At 46.4% G+C, this 24831-nt stretch overlaps 1 protein-coding gene across 3 annotated transcripts in view; it reads left to right on the forward strand.

The window, feature by feature from the left end:
• The window catches only part of CALN1 (calneuron 1), a 129843-nt gene that overhangs the window by 55553 nt on the left and 49459 nt on the right, over window positions 1-24831 (forward strand). For all 3 annotated transcript variants that reach the window (XR_012631678.1, XM_074890354.1, XM_074890353.1), the window contains exon 4: window positions 12143-12255. Coding sequence is in view for 2 of the 3 variants with exons in the window: in XM_074890354.1 (XP_074746455.1) it covers window positions 12143-12255 (113 nt within the window). In the remaining variant the exon portion in view is untranslated. The remainder of the gene's footprint in view (window positions 1-12142; window positions 12256-24831) is intronic.

The following is a 24831-nucleotide window of genomic DNA, read 5'->3' on the forward strand; positions in this document are numbered from 1 at the left end:
TGTTTTTATTGTTCTTATGTCTCAGCTGCCTGTTGTTGCAGTGTTTTGAGCAGAGGGTTTGAGGGCTGGACACAAGTCTGTGCTATGTGAAGGGCAAATGGACCATACATTAAAAAAAGACAGGGTAATGGGAAATTTCTTAGTCACTGAGCAAATAGGGGAATATTATGTGAAAGATTTACCTTGCCTGAAAGTTGAATTAATGCTATATAGCTTGAATTAATATTATATGGCTTATGGCTACTTTTTCTCTGATAGATTGTCTTCATTTTTTAAAAATTTATTTAACTTGAAATATGTAGTGAGAACCAGCAGTAGCTTCCTCCTTCCTCTCCCACTGTGCATGAGCATCATTTGGTAGCAGGGCTTGAACCCAGTGAGCTCCTGGGGATGTCCGTCATGCCTGCGCTCCCAGGGACAACCTTACCCTCCTTCCCATATAGTCCTGTGGAGGGGGAGGGTTGCTGAACTTTTCCAAGGCTTTGGCTCAGCATCAGGTGGGTGGGAAGCTCAGCTGGATGAAAGGTCACGTTCAAGGAGGTCAGGAAAGCTAGAGGGGAGGTGGTAATCCTCCTGCGCATCTCCCGGCACCTGACATGAATTACGATGTGACGGCAGGTAGTGTAGCCAGACGTCCGTTTCTCCACACAAGGCTGCTGCCAGTGTCTGCTAATAATGAGGTAATACAATTGGCAGTGGTTTATATTTAATCTGAACCAGCCTGAACAGACCTAGTGCAAACATACGGTTTTCATCAGAAATTACCTTGGGAGTGCATTCTCATTGCAGGATGGCAGAGTGGCTGTATCTGCCATGGCTTATTTAACTGATGGGCTTCAAATAATGAGCAACTGGAGCTGGTCTGATTTTGTATTTCATCACCAACCCTATTTTCTCTAGGGATATGGAGGGAGGCTCAACCCTGTCTAGGTCAGGCTGAGGAAGCATTTGCGCTGTAGGAGCAGGGTTGCTAGGTTGGACCAAACGTGTTTTACGAGGAGCATGTGCAATGTATGCTGGAGTGGTTTTGTGGCTGAGCATAAACTGATATGACAAGAGCATTTCACACCTGTATGTCACCTTCTGCCACAAAGGATCTCCCCAAGCTCAGTGAATAACTCAGGGATCAACTCCAGAGACACCCAAGGACAACTGCCTCTGGGGCTGTAGCGTACAGCTGTTCAGTAACACACAGTGAGCCTCCAATCAGAGCAGAAATGAAGGTGCATTTCATAATTCATTGCATTTGAAGGCAAAATGTAGTTAGTTAGAAAAAGCTACTTGAACTTAAGTGAAAATGGCAATTGCGCAGCTTGGATTTTGCCCAGGAACTCTTCACAGGTGTTGTATTGCTTTTAATGGCTCCATGGCTTTTGAGTGCTACCATCAGCCTCCCTTCACAGGTGACATGCCAGCAGCCCTGGCATTGGCAGGGTGGAAATGAGTTCAATGAGTGGGTTTGCCCACAGAGACTGTCATGGGGTGATGCTGGGGATGCTCAAGAGCTTGCAAATGTCCTCCAGGGCTCAGAGTGGCAGGAGGAGTCACTGTTGGGATCACAAGGATGCAGGTTGTCCCATCTCGTGAAGCCCATGGCACATGGAGAGGCTTGGGTTACTTATCTGCTGGGCTTCGGTGCCATGGCACAGCAAAGCTGCTGCAGGGCTGGGGAAGAGGGAGAGCAGACAAGAAACATTAAAATGGGACACCAGGGTGGCTTGGGGCTGGCAAACAGATCAAGACTATTTTCCCCTGTACAACAAATACAAACTCACAGCAAATCCTATACTGAGAAACATCAAAAACCAGCTTGCCATCCCCAGAGACAGCTGGCAAATACTCCCAAGAGGCTGACCGCATGATTACCTATTGACTTGGCTTTTTTTACCCCAACAGCTGAGGCGAGTTTGGGCCACTGGGGCAAGAGATGTTTTGTTCCTGCCCTGGGGCAGGGTGTGGGTAGCGGTAACTGGTGGTGGCACTTGGGAAGCCCTCAGCCTTGGCCATGCCTTGTCCTGAGGACATGCCACAGCCCTGCAAAGAACCACGATCCCAGCTACATTTGTCCCCTTAGCACGTGCTGAAAGCACTGATTTCCAGTGAAAATCTAATTCTCACCAGTGCTCACTGAAGGAAGATAAACATCAGAGGCTGGAGGACCCCCTGAATTTCCTACAAACACCTTCTCCACCTTTGCTTCCAAGTCTCTTTGCTGTTCTGCCAGGCATGCTTCACCCAGGTGAAGAGGAACGCAGCTGCCGCAGAGAGAAATATGATAGTTGGCATAAAAAAAATGAATTAGGGAGAAAAATGAGAATCTGCCTCGAGTATTTCAAGGTCTCAAGAGAAATCTTATAAATCAACAGAAACACCCTTTTATGAACTACCGGAAGATGCTATGGCATTGCTGTGATGGGGGAGATGCAAGTACCAAAACAGAACAGAAGGAAAAGGGATTGTCTGGGCAAAAATGCCTCTTTTTGGGGAGTGAGGTGAGGAACGGTGGTTCCGTCACATGTCAGAGCATGAGATGGACATTAGGCCAAAGTTTTGCTTACATCTTGGTACAAGTGGTGTGCGACTATGTGCCAGCAGAAGGTGGTTCGGTATAGCTGGGCATCTGTCCAGTGTGCTGTGCCTGATAGGGACATATTGTTTGCTTTTGGTCTGCAAATAGAGGTCAAATCTTACCTTAGTTTATACCCTTGATTTGCTTTATTCTTAGACATAATTAGATATTGTATGAACATAAACATTGCAGACTATGAGAGGTGCATACATTTCTGTCTGCAATCTGGAGAATGACCTGAAATGTTCTGCCAGTATGTGGAAAGTAAAATATTTTATATATTTATGTGCTGGAAAAGAAATTATTTGTAAATTCTTCCAATTGGCAGTAATGCTAATAAAAATGCGGAGAAATGGCACATTAAATGTGTTGCCTTATCTGGGATGTCTACTCTTTAAGCAGACTTTCGCAATAAAATAGATGAATGTGTGACTTAAGTGTCAAACTGTTTCGTTACAACATAAGACACTTTTATCTGAGGAATAAAATAAGCACTCAGTGTACTAATTAGAGGAGCAGCTGGTTTTCAGTACCCTGGAAAAATAACTTCAGGCTAACACAAGAGGGAAAAAACCCCCTCGGTATGTCAAATTGTTTATTATAGTATAAATAGGAAATACTTTGATCAAGCAAAAGATAAGCTGGTTTCATCAGCGTACAAGTGAGCTACCTGTTACCTTTTATCACATTATGTGATGCATCAGCAGTAGTAGAGAATATACAGCTATGACATCCTCATGAGCAATAAAAAACAGGGGAAAAAAAATCCCGATTTAAAATTCTGCAAAATCCCAAGCTGCTTTTCATTGGCTCTTTGTGGAGCAGGGAATTGAGGAGGGGGGAAAAAAAATCAGTAAGCTATTCACAGTGACCCTGGCAAAAAAGATTCTGAAGATGTGCAGCTCCCAGGCAGCACTTCTGAGGTTCATCCAGCTTTGGGCAACTCCATGGTTGCAATGGGGTTCTGCAGATTTATTGTCTTCTTATGCTTCGCATGCAGAAGCTGTGCTGCTCGGGGGCTGCCCCGTACAGCGAGGCATACACACACTTGCTGTGATCCCCTTTGGAAAGGGAATAAACGACAGTGACATAACTGCGCGGCATCAAGGGATGGTGTCAGTACACTGTCTCCCTAAAAGTCCGTTCTCCAAGCTGCTGTGCTGCGGGTGGGTGAGGGTTTGGATGTAGACGTTGCTTTGGTTTGCTTGGACTTGCTTCCCCACGTGAGGGAAGGGACATCAGATCTGGGTGCTCCACTGACTGGAGCATGTGTGCTGTGTCACAGGGATGGAAACCACTGAAGGACCTGAACTGGAAGATCTGGAGGGAGAATAAATCTCTCTTCTAAACATTAAGTGCTGAGCTTTCCCCTGTGGCCTGCAGAAGGCAAGTTCCTTGCTCTTAGACGCTGCATGGCCAAATGTTTGCTTCTGTCCAGAAGATCAGCTTGCACTGCCCTGTGTGGGACAGTGGTGATATTCACAAGCTGAAAACATTTTATCTCTGTCTTTTGTCTCTCCCCCTCTTCTTTTCTTTGTTTTTTTTTTTTCCCCCTCCTTTACTGCCATGGATAATTCCTTGTGTTTCAACATTTCAACATGAAACTGTGTAAAATACCCCGGGCTGCTGGAGCTGGACCAGAAACAGTTTCTGTGTTTAAAATGTAGAGTTAATAGGAAAAGCATGGACAGGTTGTTGCAGACTTTGGGTTTTTCCTCTCTATTCAAAGGCCTCTGATTTTTGTGTGTGAGAAATGATCTAGCAACATTTTAGCATAGTTGTCCTTTAAAGTGTGTTGCTGAGCTGAGAAACTCGGTCGGTGAGATGGATTTGATGAGACTTGTCTTTATTTATAGAGGCCACTTTCTTCGTGTCTGCTCCGATTTGTAAAATGGAGATTATCATATTATGTGTTCTCGCTGCAAAGAATGAAGAGTAATTATTGTTGCTGGTGAAGCCAGTCAGATTTGCAGCTCAGTACCGGGAAGAGATTCATAAGTAATATACAATTCTGTCTTCGGTGCAGTGCCTGGATGGCTCAGTGCAGCTGTGTTGCATAGATAGGACAAGAGGAAACACTGGATTGCAACTCCCTCCCTGGAACCTGTCCACCCTGCGCTCCAGTGGGGCAGAGTCCTCTGCAAAGCACCGCATGTGATCTGTGATCGGTCTCCTGCAGGAGTGCCTTGTAATTGGCTTGCATCCTTGTTTAATTTTATTTATTCCTTAAAATGCAGTGTTCCTGGTATTATGATTTTGGTTTCACAGAATGCGTATGCCACAGGGAACACACATATTCCTCTGTTTTAATGAGCCTGTGACTTGCTGGCCGTCTCCAAGTTGTGCCGAGCTGTCTGACAGCTGCACACAGAGCTCTGCTGCTATTCCCAGGGCCTGGGAAGTGAAAATAATAAGTCCTGGATAGTCAGGATGTGATTTTGCTCCTCATGATCCATTTGACAAAGGGGTCGACTGGTTTCAACTTGCAAGATACAAGAGTTCTGCAAAGACCTGCAAAATGAGCCCTCTTGGTTTTATGTGCCAGGTGCCTTTGCACAGGGGAGAGGATCCGGGGGGAACGTGAGGTGGAGGGGATGGAGGGGGGGCTCGCAGCAGCCGTGCTGGGGACACGCTCAGCAGGCTCTGCAGTGCCTTTCCCTGCAAGACAGCTGGTCACAGGGATGGGAATTGGGGCATCCTGTGGCTTCCTGGGGCTGGCGTGAAGCAGGCATGCAGCTTGGCAGGTGTGGATGTTTTTTTTTTTCATTGCAGTCACTGTTTTTGTTGGACTTTTCTTCTAGCCAAGCACTGACAGCATCCTGCTTGGTTTAGTGCATGGGACTCGTCACACCTGGCGCCGCAGAGGCAGAGCCCCCAGTTCTCTTCAATCACTGTCTTGCAGGTCAGCTCCTGGACAAGCTCCCCTTGGGCAAACATGTGGAGTTAATAGATTTTTTTTTTTTAATGGGGAAGCAAACAAGTCCTCTGCAGCCATTTCCTCTTCCTTGCAAGACGAGCCAACGGGCTGTCAAAATGAGTAACTCTCAAGGTCCTTTTCTCAGTGTCGGATGGATGCACCACTGCCTCCATCTTTCTGGGCTCTGTTGAGCCTTTCAGACCCCATGGAAATTTCCTCCTCCAGGAACATGTGTCTGTACAATATGTGTGGTTGTCACTGAACGAGAGCAGCCAGCTCCACGCAACCTCTCCTAAAACTGCAGGACATGGAGGTGCCCTTAAGGGAGAGAGTGGGATCCAGGGAAGATGTTTCACCCATTCCTTCAACTCCAGTGATGTTTTTCCTCCACAAAGTCACTAAAGCTGTGGGATGTGTGGCAGAGCTGGTGAACAGTAAAAGAGTGGCTGATGGGTATGCTCCCACTGTTCCCAAGGAGCAAGAGAAAGGAGAAATTGTATTTTTTACTTGTATGCCTTGTTAGGGAATATCAGAGACCCTCTGCAGATGTCTCTGGGGCAGAAGCTCCCAAGGGAGATGCAAACTCTTTGGAAACAGGAGATGCTTGTTGTTGTCTTTCTCCATCCTGGGGACTGGTTGCATGTCCCATGCCTGTGGATCACCATGTAGGCAGGCAGGGAAGGTCTAGCACCCAGCTCTGCTGGCAGCCTCCGTTTTGGTAACGTTTGGGAAGGTGATGCTCTGTGCCTCAGTTTCCCCACTGCAAAACAGCTGTGTCAGCACTGTAGTGGAGCTTTATCTCTTCATTTCAGCCAATTTAATGGGTGTCTATAATTAAAACTATTTTCAAAGTTGAAAGTTTTATGAAAGACTTTCCCTAGTTCCCATTGAAATTATGGGTTGAGGCTGTAATTAGGCAGAAAGTCTCTGGGTCGTGCTGGGGAAAGGGTCAGGGTCAGGGTCAGGCTGGTGAACAGACTGTTCTCCTCTGACCTTAAAATCTCTGAAACCAAAATGCTCATCTGGGAATTATTCTGTGGCTGGAGACTTTCTGTGCACATCCTCTGCATCATTTCAAGGCACAGCAGCAACAGCCTTCACCAGACTGTATTATTACTGCACAGGTTACTTTATGGCCACAAACAATGACACAGACAGGGACAGAGTCACTGCAGCTAGCTATTAAGAGAATAAAAATAAACAGGAGTGTTGTGTGTGCCTGGGACCCAAGCTGCAAAAGACTAGCTCATTAACTTTAAATATATCACCTAGCTGCACTCTGGAGGTCAAACTCGAGGGAAAGAAAAGTGTGAATACTTATCAGTCTACACACAGCAGATCCTCATCTCTGTTTAAATGTGTGCCTCATTTTAGTGCCATGTCAAGAAACTTTTAAGCAGGAGGGAGAACCGGATTATCCTGAGACTGGCCAGGGAAAAGACTTATTTAGGAAGCAGTGAGGACAGATTATCCAGGCTCCCTGTTTAATGCACAAGGCTCTGAAAAGCAGGTGTAAGTCTCTGTTCTGCCCTTGGGTATAGGCGATGCAATCCATGCCTATTTTCTCCCTCTCTTTTTCTTTCCCTCTCCCGCTCTGTCTTTCTCCAGCCCAATGAATATTTAATTACGCCCTCCAAGGGAGCTACTCCGATGGGAGACTTTTGGACAGACAGCGGTTGACTAAAGGCTGAGGGTTGAGGCTCTCCCACGGGATGGAGGGTGGGATGGGTTCACGCTACTGCTCCTCTGAGCATTTAATTATTTCTTCAAAGCAGGAGAGCTCTGGCAGGAGAGTTTGCAAGAGCCCACGCACAGGCTGCTGCTACCTGGGACATGGGGATTTGCCATCCCAGCGCAGCCTGATTCTTCTCTCCTATTACAGGACCTGCATGGTTTGAGGGTGGTCTGCTGCACTCTCCCTACCTGGCACATCCAACCTGGGCAAACCACTGCTGTGGTAGATCCTGTGGGATCAGGGCAAATGCACCAAGAGAAAGGCAGGATGGGGCTCAGGCCGCACGGGTATAGCTTGGCTTGCTGTAAGAGTACAGCCGGGGGTATTTCATGCTGCGATTGCCCTCCTTGGTGACCTGACAAGGTGACAGCAGAGCTCTGCCTGCCCTCAAATGCGTGTTTCCTTCTAAACATCCTCCAGTAGAAGCAACCTTCCCTTCTCCCCTTCGTTAAAGTCAAGGGCGCTGGGTGAAGATGAAATCCTTGTGCTGGAGCTGAAAGCCCATCAGCTTAGAGAGGAGGTTGTGATTTTCTGTGCTCGGCTCTTATACACCAGTGAAGCACAGCACCTCCAGCAGGGCGACTAATCGCACTTTGAAACGTCTTTGACCTGGGGATCTGGAAGCACAACCCCAATATGAATGAATTGGGGTTGAAGACAAGTAGCTTAGGAGAGTAAATCCCCCTTCAAAAGTGCTAGAGACTCCCTCAGCTCCCCCTGACATGCATGTCCAACCCAGCGTTTGCTCCCTGGGAGAGCAGTGGTATTTTACAGTCTCCTCAATATGTTGAATCATTAGTGCTTATCCTTTTTCTACACCCCATTGGTTTATTTAGAAGACCTAATGGACATTTTCAGAGGTGCAGACACCCCTTCCTTGGGGCAGTCAGGTCCAAAGCAAATTTCCTTGGACTGCAGTCCCAGCTGGAAAAGAGCTTGGTTTCCCAGCTCCATGCTGCTTTTAGCTGCTGCTCCATCGTCTTTGGTGTGCTTGGCATAAGTGGATGTTGAACATGATGTGGGGCCCAACGATTCCCTGCTGTAGCTCTGTGGAGCTCCATGATGACAGCCAAACTGAGCTCACAGCATGGCAAATGTTGATGCTGGGGGTCTTCAAACTGAAATTATCCCCAAAGTCTTTCTGTACGCAGTGAGTGAACAGTGCGCGTTGTGACTTTGATAGGTCCAGGACCCCTTGTTGGCCACGCGTGCACTTTGGGCACTGAAAAGGTTCCCAGAAGACCCAAAGATGTTGCTGGGTGCCTTCAGCATCCTCTTTCCACAATGGAGCAATTAGCCAGGCTCACACGATTGCTCTGGGGGCTGTTGACAGTGCATCTAGTTTCTATTCCTTTTTATTATCACCTTTGCCTGGTTTTTGTCAGAACTGAGGCAGTGTCTTGCAGGGAGCAAATCTTTGTGGGTATCTGGAAGCACTTAACACCCAGCTGATGCTAGCGGACTAGTAATGATGAGCAGATCTGATTTGTCTCTGATGATGTGGCCAGTGATGTTCTGAGTCATAGTTTTAGTCATGCGAGGTTCAGCCACATGATTGCTAAACCCCTTCTGACTCTTTGGCATTAATGCCAGGATTAAGAGGAAGCATTATGGGGGAGAGAAATGTTAGGGCATAACTGTAAGTAAACAAATAAATGTTTTAGGTGGTTTAAAACCAGGGGTTAAGCTCAGCTCTGGTGTTTTGCTAAGATCATCCACACAAGCAGTGACCATTCCTTGGCTGATGGGTGGTAACTTGGGGATGGGGTCGCATCCTGCCTGGAACCCCTCTGGTCCTCACTCACCTTGCCACCTGACAGTCTTCTCCTGCCCCAGCTGACCCGCACCGCCATGCCTCAAGGTTTCCCTGCTCTCCCAGTTTGTGAACAAGTTATTGCAATGTGTGAGTGCCTTCATCAATCTGGGACTTCACATCAGGGATTCCCTTCAGGCGAGGGATTGGGTCTGTGTGATCACAGCTGATAGCAGTGTTGATCGGGGCTTGCTGGATGGCTTGTGGAAAGGAGCAAGGGAAGGTGAGAGGAGCATAGACAGCACACATGCTCCAGCCTGGAATTTTCCTCCCTTTCTTCCCATCCCTTAAACCCAACTAAAAGTTAATTTCTGGATAAGCCGCACATCACTCGCTCTGAATATCAACTACTCTTGGGTGAGGAGCACATCTGTAGGCACAGCAGAGCCAAACATGGGGATGGATGCGGTGTTTGATTTGCCTCCAGTGCAGATTCTCGAACAGATGCTTGATGTGTGCATCGCACATCAGCTTGTAGAACGCTGTGTACGTGACTATGGCTCGGAGGAGGAGGAAGGCGTCTTTTGACTGTACCCGACACAAAATTTCAAGCTGAGTGATCCCAGGATCTGATGGGTAGCCTGAATGCTTGTAGATCCTACGTGTGATGTGGGTGTTGGGCACTACCTGGTTATGCCATGATTGTGGAGAGCAACCCCGTGTATTTTCACCGTGCAACCATGCAGAGTTGCACTGGGTGCGTCTTAGAGCCTATGCGTTGTTTTTTATAATATTTCTCCCCCAGCTGTTCAATACTGTAAAAGGAATTTTCAGCCAAAGTTGTGAGTTCTCTTTCCTGATATTATGATGCTGCAGTCTCCTGAGATCTTGATGGCAGGAAAGTTTGTTTGCTACAGCTTCAAGTGAATGTTAAAGGAATATTTCAATCAGGCAAAATGTTTTGGGGTCTAGTTTCCTTCCAACAGTTTTAATTGAAAAAGCAGTCAATAAGGGGATAATGCATTTTGTAATGGCATCTTTCTTCTGAGGTTGTGCAAAATGCTATAATTAAGCTGATAATTAAACCCTGTGAAGTTAGTTATGATCCCTGGCAAAGGCACAGGGAAGTCACAAGCAAGGGTTTGCCCAGAGTCTTGTTCCGATTCAGACACAGACCCCAGGGGTCCTGGCACCCACTTTCTCATGTGTAGGACTAAGTCCTGCCTCTCCTCTGTGAATGAGACAACACTGTAGAAAATGCAAATTGAATAACTCAATATTTTGGGGTCACATATGGATAGACCAAATATATGCCTGGGCAGGTACTAGAATCTCTTTAAAATGCAAATTGTTTCCTTGATAATCTGGCTAATTTCTTTAACCTGATTTGCATCATAGTGTATGGTTTTGTTACTGCCTTTCCCTTGAAGTGATGTACTGCGATGTAAATCGCCCCGAATCCACTGTCACCTTGCATTACCTTCCCCAATGTGATCCAACGTGCTGTGACTGATACAATCCGACTTGATGTCATAAAACAATGCTTCCCATGGGGAAGCAGAAGGAACGCATTTTCTCATAGACCATAAATGTTTTAAAGAATGACTTTCCAAGTGATGGGGTGCCCACCCCTTTCCTTTTCTGCGTAATAAGCTGTCCCAGAAATGAACTCCATCCTGCAAGTGCTCAGCCCATTCCAGCCCTGCAAAACCCTTCGGCGTGTGCTGATCCCTGAAGGTGTGAGCAACTTTTGCAGTTGGATGGGCTCTTCTTGCATGTTTCAGGATCAAAGCTATTACGAATCCCTGCTGGTTTTCTTTTCAGAGCCTCCGTCACTGGCTCACCCCTAGGATATTCACTCTTGTCTTCAAGAAATTACAGCAAGAGCCTAGTGAATAGAGTTCACTATTCTGGCAAACGAGCGTTTTGATTCTGCTTATTTTCACATTTTGTTTCTGTGAAGATAAGGACATGGAGAGATTTCAATCAGTGGTGCATATGCTCAGATCAAACATATGAAATATAATAAAAAGGACAGATAGCAGCAGCATGGAGTGCACGTGGTAAAGCTGTCACGCAGGGCTGCTGCAGGTACTGCAGTCAGTAGTGACATTTTAATAGTAGCCCTTGCATTGATCTGCTTTAGTCTGATGGTTTTAGACACTTCTTACACCTAATAATTTAGCAACAGCAACTACATGGAGAGGTGGATGCAGTCAGTTCCAGCTGAATTGAATAAAAATCAACCAAAAAGTCTTAACAGCTGCTGATTCTGTTTCCAGACTTGAAGGAGGGTTAATATATCCACCCATATCAATTGGCCTAATAATATGTAGGAGGATGTTTATGGACTTACAGACAAAGGAGAGGCATATAGACATTTAGCTACCCTGTTCAGAGAAGCAGGTCTTTTTAAGATCCTTCAACAGGCATGAATATCCCTTTTTTTTTGCCATTTTCTTTAAGCATTGCAGAAGTTCTCTGAGGGAAAAATAACATTTAATACAATGCTCAGACATGCTTCAAACAGCCATGTGCCTCATTTTCAAAACATACAATATACTGCAGGGGCTTGGGACTGCATAGACTCAGTTCATTAATGGCAGGAGCTGTCTCCTCTTCCTGCTAATGGCACTGAAGCTGTGTCTACACTGCCTGCTCTGCATGCTGAGCACACAGGGCTTTTAAGAGACGGATGCAGATGAAAAGCTGAAATGAAATGCCTTGTGGATTCGCAATAGTCTGGCTCTTCCCTCTGTGTGTACTCCCTTCCTCTGGAGGATGGGGTTGGCCCTGTAAAAGCTTTGCAGAGACCTGGCTGTTTGGCAGGTCTGTAGAGAGGAAGAGCCCAGGCCGTGCTAAGGGCTGCTGTCCTCCTGCCAGAATTGTTTTTTTGTAAGAAGTGACTTGCCTAGAAACTCTCCAGGGCTGAGGAACGACCTGTTCATCTCTATTTGTGCATTGCCTGGTTCTGTCTCCAGGTGTACGTATGCCACAACATGGAACATTCATTGGGATATCAACAAATTTGGGTCTGCAGGTACCATGAAGCTGATGCAGGAGGTGCCATGACGGGTCCATGATATGCAGCGAGCCCAGAGCAGCATGTTGGACATTGGCACTGAGTGGTACTTCAGTGAAAACATTGATCTTTTTCTTTCATTCCAGGGGATGGCCAGGTGGATTTTGATGAATTTATGACTATTCTGGGACCTAAGCTAGTATCATCAGAAGGGAGAGATGGCTTTCTGGGAAATACAATAGACAGCATATTCTGGCAGGTAAGTGGTCATTTTTTTAAAGGCAACTTTAGCCAACTATCAATAGCTTCCAGAATCGATTTTTTGAGGAGGACAAGATGTTTTTCTAAGTGTGAATGCTTGTGTAAAGGCTACTGGGGTCCGTCTTGCCATCCTGCATTGCTGGAGGGACCTGCTCTCAGCCAAGCCCTGTGCAGGGGGAAGGGAAAGCACTTACTGTGGATGAACTGCAGCTGAACACAACAGAGCACCCAGTTATTTGTGCAACATGTCTGGGAGATTTTTGGAATTCATTTTTGGAAGACAAAAACATTTTTCTCGATGAGTCTTTTGAGTTGGGAGCCTTGAACCTGTCTGGCTGCTCTCAGAAATGTGCCACTGTTCAATGTCCCTTGGCTGTGGCAGAGCAGAGCGAGGTGTGCTGTGCAGGTCATGTCTGATCAATGCTTCTCCAGTTAATTCAGGTCCAAGACTGAGGATAACTGTGTTGTGCCAGTGCAAGGTTTACCCATGGTGCTGCCCTTGGGTGGTTTGGTCCTGCTGGTTTCAGGCATCGGGGGGACGGCAGGTCTGGCAGCCGGAGCTGCCTTACGTCTGTCATGCAGTGTGATTTTAAACAGCGTTAGACCTTCCTGGAAAAGCAAGGACGGTCCAGGCTGTAGTGGTGGGGATTAAAATTCTCCCAAAACACAGTGCTGCATATTTCTTGCCAATGGATTAAATGTGTGGCTTTCTGTGAGATTACTGCTCGTTTCATTGATCATCCAACAGCCTTTGCTTGCTAATAAACTTTAGCTGTTACCAAGTTTATGTAAATCAAAAGAGTCAAACCTGGATATAAGCATTTCTGTCTTCTTTTACTACCCTCCAACACTGTCCAGACTGAACTGGGTGGAGCTTTGTAAAAGTCTTTTAAAAGCCTTTTAAAAACTTGTTCCTGGGCTCCTGGCATGTGATGGAAATAACACTGGAAATCCTGGTCTGGATTCTAGTATTTTGTCATCAAATCAAGAGTTTGGTGTTGGTGAAGCCACAATCATTTGTGGCGTATCTGTGGAGATGCAAGAGCTAAACGCACACCACGAAGGGCAGGATTGTGAGAGTCACGAATGCTTTAACGCTCATTGCACCTTGCAAGCTCCTCCCAGCACGTGAGCAATGGGGAGAGGAGGAAGCGCCATCCCATCCCACCGAGCCATTGGTGCCTTCCAGACCCACCGGTGAGACTGGCCTCACTGGGGCCATTCAGGAAGCAAAAATACCCGTTGGGAAAATCAAGTTCATGAGCTGAGCTCTTTGATGGGGTAGCAGAGAAGTCTGGAGCCCTCCCTAAAATTCAGCTCACAGGTTAGCCCACCACCATTTAGGGACCCGTCAGCCCATGTAAATGCCTGCAGTGGCTTTGCTCGGAGAAGCGAGGAAGGGAGGACGTGTGCTCTGGTTTTAGAGCAGCAGGACTCCTGGACTCAGATTTTGCCTTGCTCTTTCATGCATCAGGGACCATGGCCCTTGTACCCCCTGGGCTGTGCTGGGACGAGTGAAGAGTGCAGAGACTTCAGGTAACCACCCCGCAGAGGGAAGGGACAGCCCTGGGGGTTGTCTGCAGGCAACAAAGCTTTGACTGAATTGCACAAGTGCTCCAGGGCCTCGGAAGAAAAAGTTTATGGTCTTGTAAGGGTAAAAATACATCTCTTTACATAGCACTTTCCTGGCTTTCAAAGCCCTTGAAGAGAAGGCTTGATCTCACATTTCATTTCTCCTGGGGTATGAGAGCTCATGAAGAATGCAATAGTTTTGCTGCTTATTCCAAAAGAAAAAGCAGGGAATTAGCCACATAGGGAAGTGTCATTCAGGGAAAGGGATCCCTTTGTCCATTCCTACCTGGCTTTACCCAAGCCGTCTGCAGGGCCATAGTCACCTCATCTTTAAGCAAAGCATTAATGCATCTGCATTATCTCCAGCGGGATTACGTCTGATTTGAAACAAAGCCCTTTCTGGAATCGGGGCTTGGCTGTGTTCCCCATATCCCCCCGATGTGCAATTTTCACATTTGCTGGAAAAGAATGGCAGGGAGAAGGGGGTGAGTTTGTGTTGCTGATAGAGCACTTTAGCCCTGCAGTCATCCCCAAGGAATGATTTTAAGGAGGGGATAGTGTCCACAAGCCTGTGGTTGTGACTGGTGCTGGGTGACAAGGGAAGCGAGGGTGGGACAAGAAGGGACAATTCTGCCTTGGTGTCAGCTGGCTGGGCAGTGCTACCATGCAGCAGGCAGCAACAGTCATCTCGAAGAGGCTCTTATATCAGTCCCAAGGGGAGAGAAAATCCATGTTGGCATCCAGAAAGTGCCTTCCCCTCTTTTCCATCCAAACAGCTTCCCTCCAACTGTCACGATTTTGGCTCTCCAGGTTTTTTTGCCAAGGGTCCAGCTTCCTATACTGTGCCACTTCTGTGCATACTCTGTTCCAAGTGTGCCTTAATAACACTTTAAATAATGCAATGACAGAGTTAAATAATAAACAGCAGCAGAAGGAGAGAGGAATTCAAAGGAACAGGCGAGGGCCTGGAGATGCATTTACAGATGAAGCTAGGAGTGAGTTGGTGGGATACAGGAAGGCGGTTCCAGATGGCAGAAGCTGCAGAGGGGAAGGATCTTACAACAACAGCAGTGGGGCTGCAGGAGATGGGGTGCGGGTAGAAGCAGTAGAAGAACAGGGAGGAGATAGAGGGATTATGCGTGGAAGAGGCAGGCTTGAAATAATAGGGAAAGGGTACATCCCTCCTATCACATGTGTTACCTAAAGAGCGATGGTCAGCCTGGGAGAAGCAGGATTTAGCTGAGACCTGGGCGTTGGCAGATAGCAGAGACACAGAAGGTCTCTCAGATGTATTTTCTCTCCTCGATTTCCCATGTGGGCTTTAAATTTAGTCGTATCAGTGTGTGTTTAGGGCGGCTGACTCCTGCTTTCTCAGGTAGCAGCGATCAGTTCTGCTCCAGTTAGAACGGCTCTCTGTGGTCCCTCAGCCGGGTCAGGAGGTATTTAGGGGGAGGGAAAAATCATCCCTGCAAATACTATTTCAGGCAGAGTCAATATAGACTAATGATATCAGGAGACCTGAGGAAGCATGGACTCTTCTCCACCTCAAACATTCTGTCTTTCCTGAGTGAGATGCAGCTCACACCAAGCGCTGTTTTGCGGAGAACATCCCCAGGTGCCTCCTGCTCTGTTTCCAAATGGTTTTCTCACCCTCTTGCCAACTGTGTGCAAATGGAAGTAACATGTTCATTCATGGACATCTCTAACTGTCTTAAATGTTTAAGACAGTCTTAAATAGTCTTAAATATTTTTTCTTAAACACACAACTGCCTGGAAACCATTGGCCAGTCCTCAGTGTGCAGGATCAGGGTCAGGAGGAGTTTTAAGGCTGGAAGCACCCAGTGAAGCCCCGTGGTCCCTGGTTTGGGATAGACCCACCATGGCAAGCTTGCAGCAAGGATGCAAACATCCCCTTTGGCTGCTTCCACAGAGTCTGCATTCAAAATGTGAAAAAAATGAGAGCATAGATGAGATTTTGGGAGTACCTGTTGAACCCTGTTTTGGAAGCCAGTGGGAAGAAGTGAGCCTGACCCTGTGCAGGGGTGTTAGACCTCCTATGGTCCCTTGCAGGGTGTCTGCCCCCTTCCCTCTCCATCTTTTTCCCTCTGTATTTTTCAAAGAGTGGCCACCTATTGCTCACCTTCCTTTGCTCCTGCTGGTGTTCACACTTTGTCCTGAAGCTGTTTTTCTTTAGTGTGTCCGGCAGTGTTTTTGCAGTGATGCAGTAGCTGTTTCATGGTCAGAAAGATGCTACTCGATCAATTTTCAGGCATGAGAATTCTTTTTTTTTTCCCCAGAGCTCAGGGAATATGAGTCTGGTTCCAGTTACGCACTGAGGGCTGTGTTTTGTACAAGTGAGTTTAGAGGCATTTCCAATGCATGGCCATTCAGGTCTGTAAAGCGATTTAGATCAAGAGCATTACAGAAAAGACAAACATCACTACGGGTAAATATTAGCTTCTTTTTTTTTGGTAAACAGACTTCAAATCTGTCCACTGTGCACTGCCATTCTAAACCAGAGAGAGGGATGAAAAAGAGAGGGGAGAAACTGGGATTTCATATTAATTTACAGTTTTTGCCCAGATTGTTTCTAAGTGCAAAGACCTTCAGGTGCAAGTGTTCAATAGTTTGCGTAGGCTGTAGTGTAGAGGATCCCCAATCCCTGGGGGTAAGCAACAGGAACAGAGGTTATAAATATCTTGGATTATAGGATTTTAATTAAAATAAACCTCTCTGTCTTGAATAAAATGCTTTTTGAAATCAGAACAAGTTTGAATGCTTAAACAGCAGGGCTGCATCTGCATTGGATGCAGAATAAACTCTGTACCCAGGAGCACTGATGAGATTATTTTGAAAAGTCAATACTTTGTGTGGTGATCATTTGAGAGGCAAAATGCCGCCTGCTATTTTTTTTCCTTCTCTATTTACTGTGTGCACATGGAAGCTGCAGGGAACATCATTTCAGCTAGTGCTAACGCGTTGCCTGTGCAAGGGTATCTGGAAGCTTTGTCTTGCATGAGGGGATGGCACTGTATCATCAGCTCAGACATGGTGCCCATTCATCGCATTAGCTATCACCCAGTATAATTCACTAGTGTTCAGGAAGAGGCTGGTTAGCTTGGGATAAATAAGGCTGCTTTGCAGGAGCGGGAGGACCAGAATACCAACACGGTGCTTTGGGCTGGGGAGATGCTGCTCAGAGATCTCATTTTTCTGCCATAGAGAAGTCTCTGCAGTTTGGGGGAGGGCAACTAGAGGACTGTGGAGACAGGTCCTGCAAATGGAGCAGCTCAGCAACTGCTCTTGTTTTCTGGGCTTGGGAAAACCTTTTTGTCTCTCCAGGCTTCCACATACCTTTGCTAGGGGGAGGAATATATTGGAGTTTATGACTTTTGGTGGAGGAGTGGGTATAGCCAAAGCTAGATCCTACAGTACAGTTCAGAGAAGGAGGGGGACCCAGGGACAGGCCAAAACCAGCAGAAACTCCTGTGCCTCTGAGCCAGCAAGCTCAGCAACGTGCACCAAGGGGCATTTTGTTCCCTGGATGCAGGAAAAATAGAGCAAGGGCCACATCCAGCTGTGCGGTATTGCATGTGGGGCTGGCTGGGGAGGGGGCTCAGGGAGGTGCAGCAGGACTCAGAGCCAGCTGTGAACACAGGAGAGTGGAGGGACATGGCTGGGATGGGACACGGTGGTTTCGTCCTCCCAGCAAACTGCTGATGCTTTAATGATTTGCTGTGTCAAACTGCCCGTCTGTAATCTTGTTTGCAGTTGTCACTGCAAATGCAACAGCGTCCCGGAGGAGAGATCTGGGCCCTTGTGATCTGGTCAATCAATTAGTGCTTTAATAGAGTGAAATGAAGGAGAAAATGTGTGGGAACCTTGGTGGCACAGGGCAGGGTATGAAGAAGCCGTGGTGAGCAGTGGTGTGGGAGGGAAGGCAGGGACGAGGGGGCCATGGCGGATCCACACTGCCTCCAGCAGCATGTGGCTCTCTACAAAGATGATTTTGCTTAGAGAGGGATTTTTCTTTATGAAGTCCAGTAGATAAACCTAATGCAATTTCTCCCTATACATGAGTTTTCTCCTCTTGTCCCTGCAGAGAAGTTAATTTGATAATGGCAAATTAGCCTTGCTGGAGTTGCAGAGAAAGTGTTTGTGTCTCCATGTGCAATTTCACATGGCAGCAGGTCCAACCACCCCCCCCCACCACGGACCATGGCATTGCTAAAATAACAGCTTGCCTCTTGCAGCGGGGCCAGCCAGGCATGGGGTGTACGTAGCCTCCCCTCCTCACCCTCCTCCTCGGCTGGTGCAGCCCCTCTGTGCAGGTGTAGGATGTTACTAAACCACAGGACAGGACATTTTGCATCTTGCACCACAATTTTTTGCTGGTAGTGAGCTGCTTTGCTGCAAATACCTCTTGATTTCAGGATTTCAGGTGCTGCTGTTTCAGCTTTTCAAGAACCTTCCCTAACCAACTTCTGTGGAGGAAGAGAGTTAGTTTTGCAGTTCAGGGTACCAGATAATGCTTGGGGTTGATGTGGTTCCTGACAGGGCAGGTTTCGCAGCTGGGCTGAGCCATGTACAAGGATGTATCAGCCAAGGAACTGCTGCTTGAAAAGAAAGCTGAGATTCAGGGAGGAAGGATGTGTGTAAGTGGCCTCCCTCTGTGACTACTTTGGGGTTTAAATCAGGAAACGCTGCAGCTAAAAGTTTGGGTGCCAGAGCTTGATAGATGGGATCAAGGATGAGCAATGGGGGCTGTACCACTGCACCACACCCATCCCCTCACCCATGCACATCCTCTTCCACCAAACAAAACCCTCCACCCCAATATTTTCAACAATATTTTCAGTGTCAGCAATAATGTGGGTGCCTGCTTTTTGGTTGTTGAACCTGAAATATCTTAAAGTGATTCCCATAGAAAAGAAGTTCTGTACTTCTTAAAGATCTACCCTTTCCTGGGTTTCCCAAGCTGGAGACTACCAAACTGAAGGACTGCAGAAACCACTGGACTTTGGCCTGGCAGCCAAGGTAGAAACTTTTCCCATGACAGCTAATACTGGGCTCTGCTCAACTGGAGTCATTAAGTTCACTCAGTGCGCCGTTAGCTCCAGCGTCCTGACCGTTTCTAATATCAGAAATTAAATGTGTCCTGCAGTATCTGTTCCCGCATTTTAGATTTGATGTGTGGTTTGCTTGTATCCAGATTAAAAATGTTGTGAGATTTTCCATTGCAAGGATGCAGACAGCTGTGTTGCAGTGATGAGCAGGCCACGTAGCTGGTATGGAAAGTGTGAAGTTCATCTCAGCTAACCTGGGCTTAGACTCCCTTTAGAGTTAAGAGAGAAATAGCCACTTTTAGGGTGCAATTCAAGGGATCTGCTTAGGCATCAACCTCAGGAAGAGATGCATCATGCTTCAGAAGTGCCAATTTTTCTCCATTTGGTATAAAGAAGGTCTAGAAAAGTGGCTCAGATGGAGATGTGTGCACTGGGCACAGATAAATGCCATCTGATGAGTCCCACCAAAGGTTTCAAGTGTCTTTTTGATTTACGTACAGGAAGCCAGCTCTGCTGGTGTTGAGGCTGTTATCAGCGGAAGGAGAACAGTTCTGATTGCCTTATTAAATCTTCTTTTGTTGACAAAGACATTTCCACTGAGTACGTTACACTCAATGGTTGTTGTCGCAACACAATGAAAGCTGAACCCTTGCAGGTGATGAATCCATCAACAAGAGACTTCTCTGTGTTCGTAGTCCGTGTATCCAGCAGAGAAGTGCTGTCACAGACACTGGTGTAGATGTGAACGCTGGCAAGGTTCATGGCCTGACCCATGGTGCTAAGGATGTCTTTGGACAGTGAGGCTGTCACCTCCCTTTGAAATGTATGAATTTGCCAGCAGGCAGGAGTGAGCGATGTTCAGATGGCCTCATTTTTATGTTTCTATGAAGGGACTCATTTTCACCAGTATACATTTTTCCCTGTAACAAAATCAGTTGTCTCAAGTCACCAGGATCAAATTAATAGCTCAAAACTGGAGACACTGGAAATGGGAAAGTTTTGAAAGCAGTTGCAGACCAAAGCAGGACTGGTACCAATAGCAGGAGAAAAACAAGACTTCACTGTCTGAGTGTGTTTTTTACCTTCAGCCAGCTTAGTTATACATTTAGCCTTCAGAAACACGCTACAGCTTTGGTTCAAAGCCCGTTTAAAGCAGGCAGTTTATATCAAGAGGCATCCTGCCTACTGGAGGACAGTGTACCACTGTCCTGGCAGGTGGTGATTTGGCTTTGTGCACACCCTGGAGTACTCACGTACATAAACTCCATCCAGCTCTTATGGTACAGAGGTTATTTTTTCTATGCCAGGTTATATATAAACTCAGTCTGCAGTTCTATGTGTCACCAGAGTTTTTTTGCCCCTGCCTGATGCATGAAATGGGAACTGCACTGTGGTTTTCTCAGTGTTTTGCTTAGAAATGTAAGAAGCAATGGGTAGGAAAGGTAAATGTGTATGATCATCATCTGATGTATACATGGGTACCTGGAACGTGGTCTGGGGAGAGAATTTCTTGCTGGTTGTGGACTCCTTGCTGAGGCAGGTCAGACTCCCCAGCACCTCTGAGTACCAGAGTTCATCTCTGGTGCTGGTTTTGTTGGGGCGGGTGTCTTTTTTCTTTGAAGGCACTTTGATGCCTTGGAAAGGCACCATTGGGTGATGGAGCGGAGGTGGAATGTTTCATACAGGGGAGTTTCAGGGGCAACAGTTCTGACTTCAAATCCCATATCCCCTGCACTCCCAGTGTTAGGAAAGAATTATTCCAGAGCTGAGGCTCCACCAGTCCTTAAATCCTAAGCTGGCACCAGATCTCAGGACCCGTCCTTCCTCTCTGCACAGAAAAAAGGACATGTAAGGATCTGCAATTCATGTGTCACCAGAGGACACTGCCTTTGGCTTGCCTGGATACTACATGTTCTTGTAACTAAATCATCTCCTTCACTGCACTGCTGTAATTTTGTTGAGGGAAATCTTAATCGACTGTGAGGAAAGTCTGATTTTCATGGAGATCAGAGTTTGGGAATTGATGGTAGTGGACTTTTTCTCTTTCTGTTTTCTAAAGAATCCCCACTCTGAGGTGCAAATCTATCTATTGCCCTGCCTCCAAGCCCTGGGTTTCAGTAGAGTAAAAATATTGGGAAAATTTCACTAAGGTTTTAAAGAGACAAATAAAAGGGAAAAACAGGAAAAAAGACACTCCATCGCTCATAAACAAACAAACAAAAAGCTAAAGTGCTGGCAACTGTTTGCAACAAATGTGTTTAGAAAGAAAAATGACCTTATATGTGAAAGGAAAGCTAAAAAAAGAAATTACTCTCCTGGGGGGGAAAAAAAAAATCTCTGAAAGAATGCAAGTGGAGAGATTCAAAGGACCACTGTGGTGGGGACAGTGGATAGCTCAGGCAATGGCTGAGGTTCGTTAGTGTGAGCCAGATGAGCGGTGGATGCTGTGGAATTGAGGAAGGACCTCCAGGTCCTGGCTGCCAGACAATTTCTACAGCACAGTGTATAACTCAGATTTTCCCAGTTGTGTATCCAAGATTTTCAGTCCAGTTTGCTGGAACTTGACATCCGAAGCCAAAAGAAACCTACCTGGTACCATCAAGCCCTAACTGACAGCCTGGTTAGATATTATGATTCTCAGATTTATCAGCAAAATACCTCGTGTTACAGCCCTGAAGTGGCTGAGGGCCAGGGCCAGCAGCAGCTGTTGGAGCATCCTGGTGCCTCTTTCAGGTTGCAGCAGCAAGGTGCCAAGAGCTGCTGGGTCTGCTCGTGCAGAGGCACAAGGAGCTAGGAATTGCCTGCAGAGGAGAGGGGTGTTCACCAGCTGCCCGTGCCTTGCAGCCGTAGCTGACCCTGCAATACCCACCCAGCCTTCACCTCTGTGGTGTTCCCCCCCAGCACAGAGCACAGCCTTGCTGCCCCAGACTGGTGTTTCTGAGAAGCAATGATGGTGGGCAAATTGGGGACCTTCACAGACAGTTCCCCAGGCACCAGCCATCTTGAGCTGCCATCAGGTTGGAGAAGTTTCCCTGGCCATCAGGGTGGAGGTGCCCTGGCCATGCTGCAGACACAGCCAGCTCCATCCTGCCCCTGCCCTCCACCTGAGGACAGAGGAAGATGGGGACATAGTTGTCTAACAGCCACTCACAGCCCTCAGACCTGATTTCCCTCCGTGCTGCTTTGCTGACCTCTCTGATGGCAGAAGGTGGGACAGGGTCTGGGCCATACACCTCCCTCCCCTTCCCCTGGGGTCTGCGCAAGCTCTTGCCTTGGTTTCTCTAAGAACTTGTGCCATGAGCTCTGCCAACAGGCCTGCCGCACTTTGGTTGGGTTTTTTTACTGTTTGTCAAGATTTTCATGGACTGATGGGTGATGGTCAGGTACTGAGAGTGTGTTCCTGGTCGCTGCAAACAGGGCCACCACACTGGCTGAGTCAAAGAGGCTCTGGTAGTCCCTTCCCCAAGGTCTGACTTTATTAATACAATTTCCAGCAGAGGAATAATGTAGTTTTACCAAGTGAGTAGAAAGATTCTGATCTTCAGGAGAAATTCCTTAAGGTCTTTTTTCAAACAAATTTGCTGCTTCACTGAGAAACTGTTTCTCTGTCTGTGTGCTTTCTGCACCATCATTTGTCTTATCTGTAGAGGTTTGAGTATATTTCTGAGCTGGCAAAGAAAGAAATCTTACACTCTGAGATGCATACCGTCTCCGGAGCTGGTAGTCCAGATGTAGTCTGTAGTGCCACAGAGAAATTTTTTTTTATATTTTTACTGTTGAGTAACACACAACACTATAAAGTGGCAATTAAATAATTATGTAACCCGGTACATTTACTTGCGGTTAAGAAAATGGATCAGGGTGCAGACGCATATGACAGAAGTCCAGAGCAACCTGAAGAAGCTGGTGGAAGTATTCAATGTATGTCTGAGCTTGGTGGGAAGCATTCAAAACTGATCTTGATCCCTTTTTCATGGAAATAAGCAGATCTAGTGTGTAAGGGAAGCATCTCTGTTCAAAATGAAGCAGGATAATGTTGGCGTTTCCTCCAGAGATGTACTCTAATGTCCAACTTTCCTACGCTGAGCAGGCCTAAACCTCGGGAGATAACCCAGCAAGGTCCACAGGTAGAGTTCATGGAAATGCCCCACTTTTGGAGCAGAGCGTAGGAGGCAGTTGCCTTCCCCTGCAGGAGAGATAGGAAAAAAAATTAATCATATAACAATGATTTGCATGTTTTTAATCTCTTTCTACTCTTGCTGAGTGTGTTAGTTTAGATGTTTTTCCCCCAGAGGCTGGCTTGCTCGGGGGATTATTAGTACAAGATGTTGCTGTCAATCCATCAGCTCCCCCCGCGCACACGAAGCTCCAATTCCTTCAAACTTTTGAAAGTGACAGAGCAATGAAAAGACAAATGAAATAAATTGATGCTTTTTAGGGGAGTGGAATCTGAAAAGAGCTGTCAGAAAGGCAGACAGGCTGTATGTAGGTGCCAAATTTCAGGGCTTTCAGGAACTGCAATCCCCTGTGAAGATAAACCTGTGAACCTCAGCTTCCAGCACTTGTGTCCTTTGTATTAAGAGACAACGGAGCTAATATTAATATTTATTTTATGGCTGGTTGATGTGCAGGCGCATGTTTTCACAAAATTAGCTAGTATGGTAGGTTAAAAGATATCCTTTCCCCAATACTAGCTTCTTCTTGCTACAGATCAGCCCCATCCTTGCATTTTTCTAATGCCAGATCTTTATTACAGACTGGCATGAAAACTGTGCTGAACTCCTGGCTCAGAATCGTAGAATTATAGAATGGTTTGGAAACGCTCTTGTAGTTATTAAAATAGCCTTCAGTAGACTGTATCTCTTTTTCCTACTGACATTCAGAAGTGCTTGAATCCCAAGGGCAGTTTCAGAGCAAAAGTGGAATATATTATAATCATAGAATCAGATGATGATGAAACCCTCCAGGAATTGCTGGTTTGGCTCAGGAAAGGTGTGCACTGGAGTGCTGCAGAAAGAGAACATCTCTTCCACAGGACTGTTGTTGTTTTGTTAACTTTGTAAAATGTTTAAGAGAACAAGAAGAAACTGCTATGTCCAGGGTACGTCCAGGCAGGTGGAGAGGGCCCCCAGCTCTGCTCCTGGTGTGTCCAGAGCTAGCTGAGGCTTTGCCACCTTCTGCCTCTTCTGTAGGTTTGCCTGGCTTCATGTTTCCTCTAATGTAGGGCAGGGCTCAGTTTAGTCCCCTTTAAGCACTTGATTTAGGGAAAAAAGTACCATTTCAGTGCTGCAAGTGCCTCAGAATAGAGGTGAATAGGGAACAAGCAAACTCATGTGGGACAGGGCTGGACTGCTCCAAAATATCAGCCCAAAGCAGCCTTATGAGTTGGAAGGGGATGTGTGCTGGCTATCCCAAGCCAAACTTTGGGGTCTTGCTCTCAGCTTGCTGAGATGATTTAAATCTGTGCTTAGGTTTGTATCTCCTTGATTCATGACGGACATTATAGCACAGGCAGGGAAATCCCGGCATAAATCTTTCAAGATCAGGATCTTAGGAACTAAGGGAAGAGCTGAGTCTTGCCTATTTGTGCTGTGCTACTTCCTCCCTTATTAAAATAGTGTTTTCATTTGGGAAAGCTGGATAACACCTTAGAGAATAGTTGTGCTGATGATTAGAGATAATCAAAATGTTTTCATGAATCCAATTTTATTGAAAAATTACCCTTTGTTTTTTCCCAAGTGAAACTTTCATCAAAGACTCCTTGAAATTGCCATTATTCCCAGATTTTCTGCATTGTTTTTACTGAATATGTGCCTATTTTTTATCAACACGTTTTAAAATGGTTTTTATGCACAAGTAACGCAGCATTCTTATTTATCTGGAGCATGTTTTTCAGCAAACAAATCAAACGTGTTTTCTATTATATCATTTGTAAC

This window comes from Strix uralensis, chromosome 20, assembly GCF_047716275.1.
Source record: "Strix uralensis isolate ZFMK-TIS-50842 chromosome 20, bStrUra1, whole genome shotgun sequence".
NCBI classification, from domain to species: Eukaryota; Metazoa; Chordata; class Aves; order Strigiformes; family Strigidae; genus Strix; species Strix uralensis.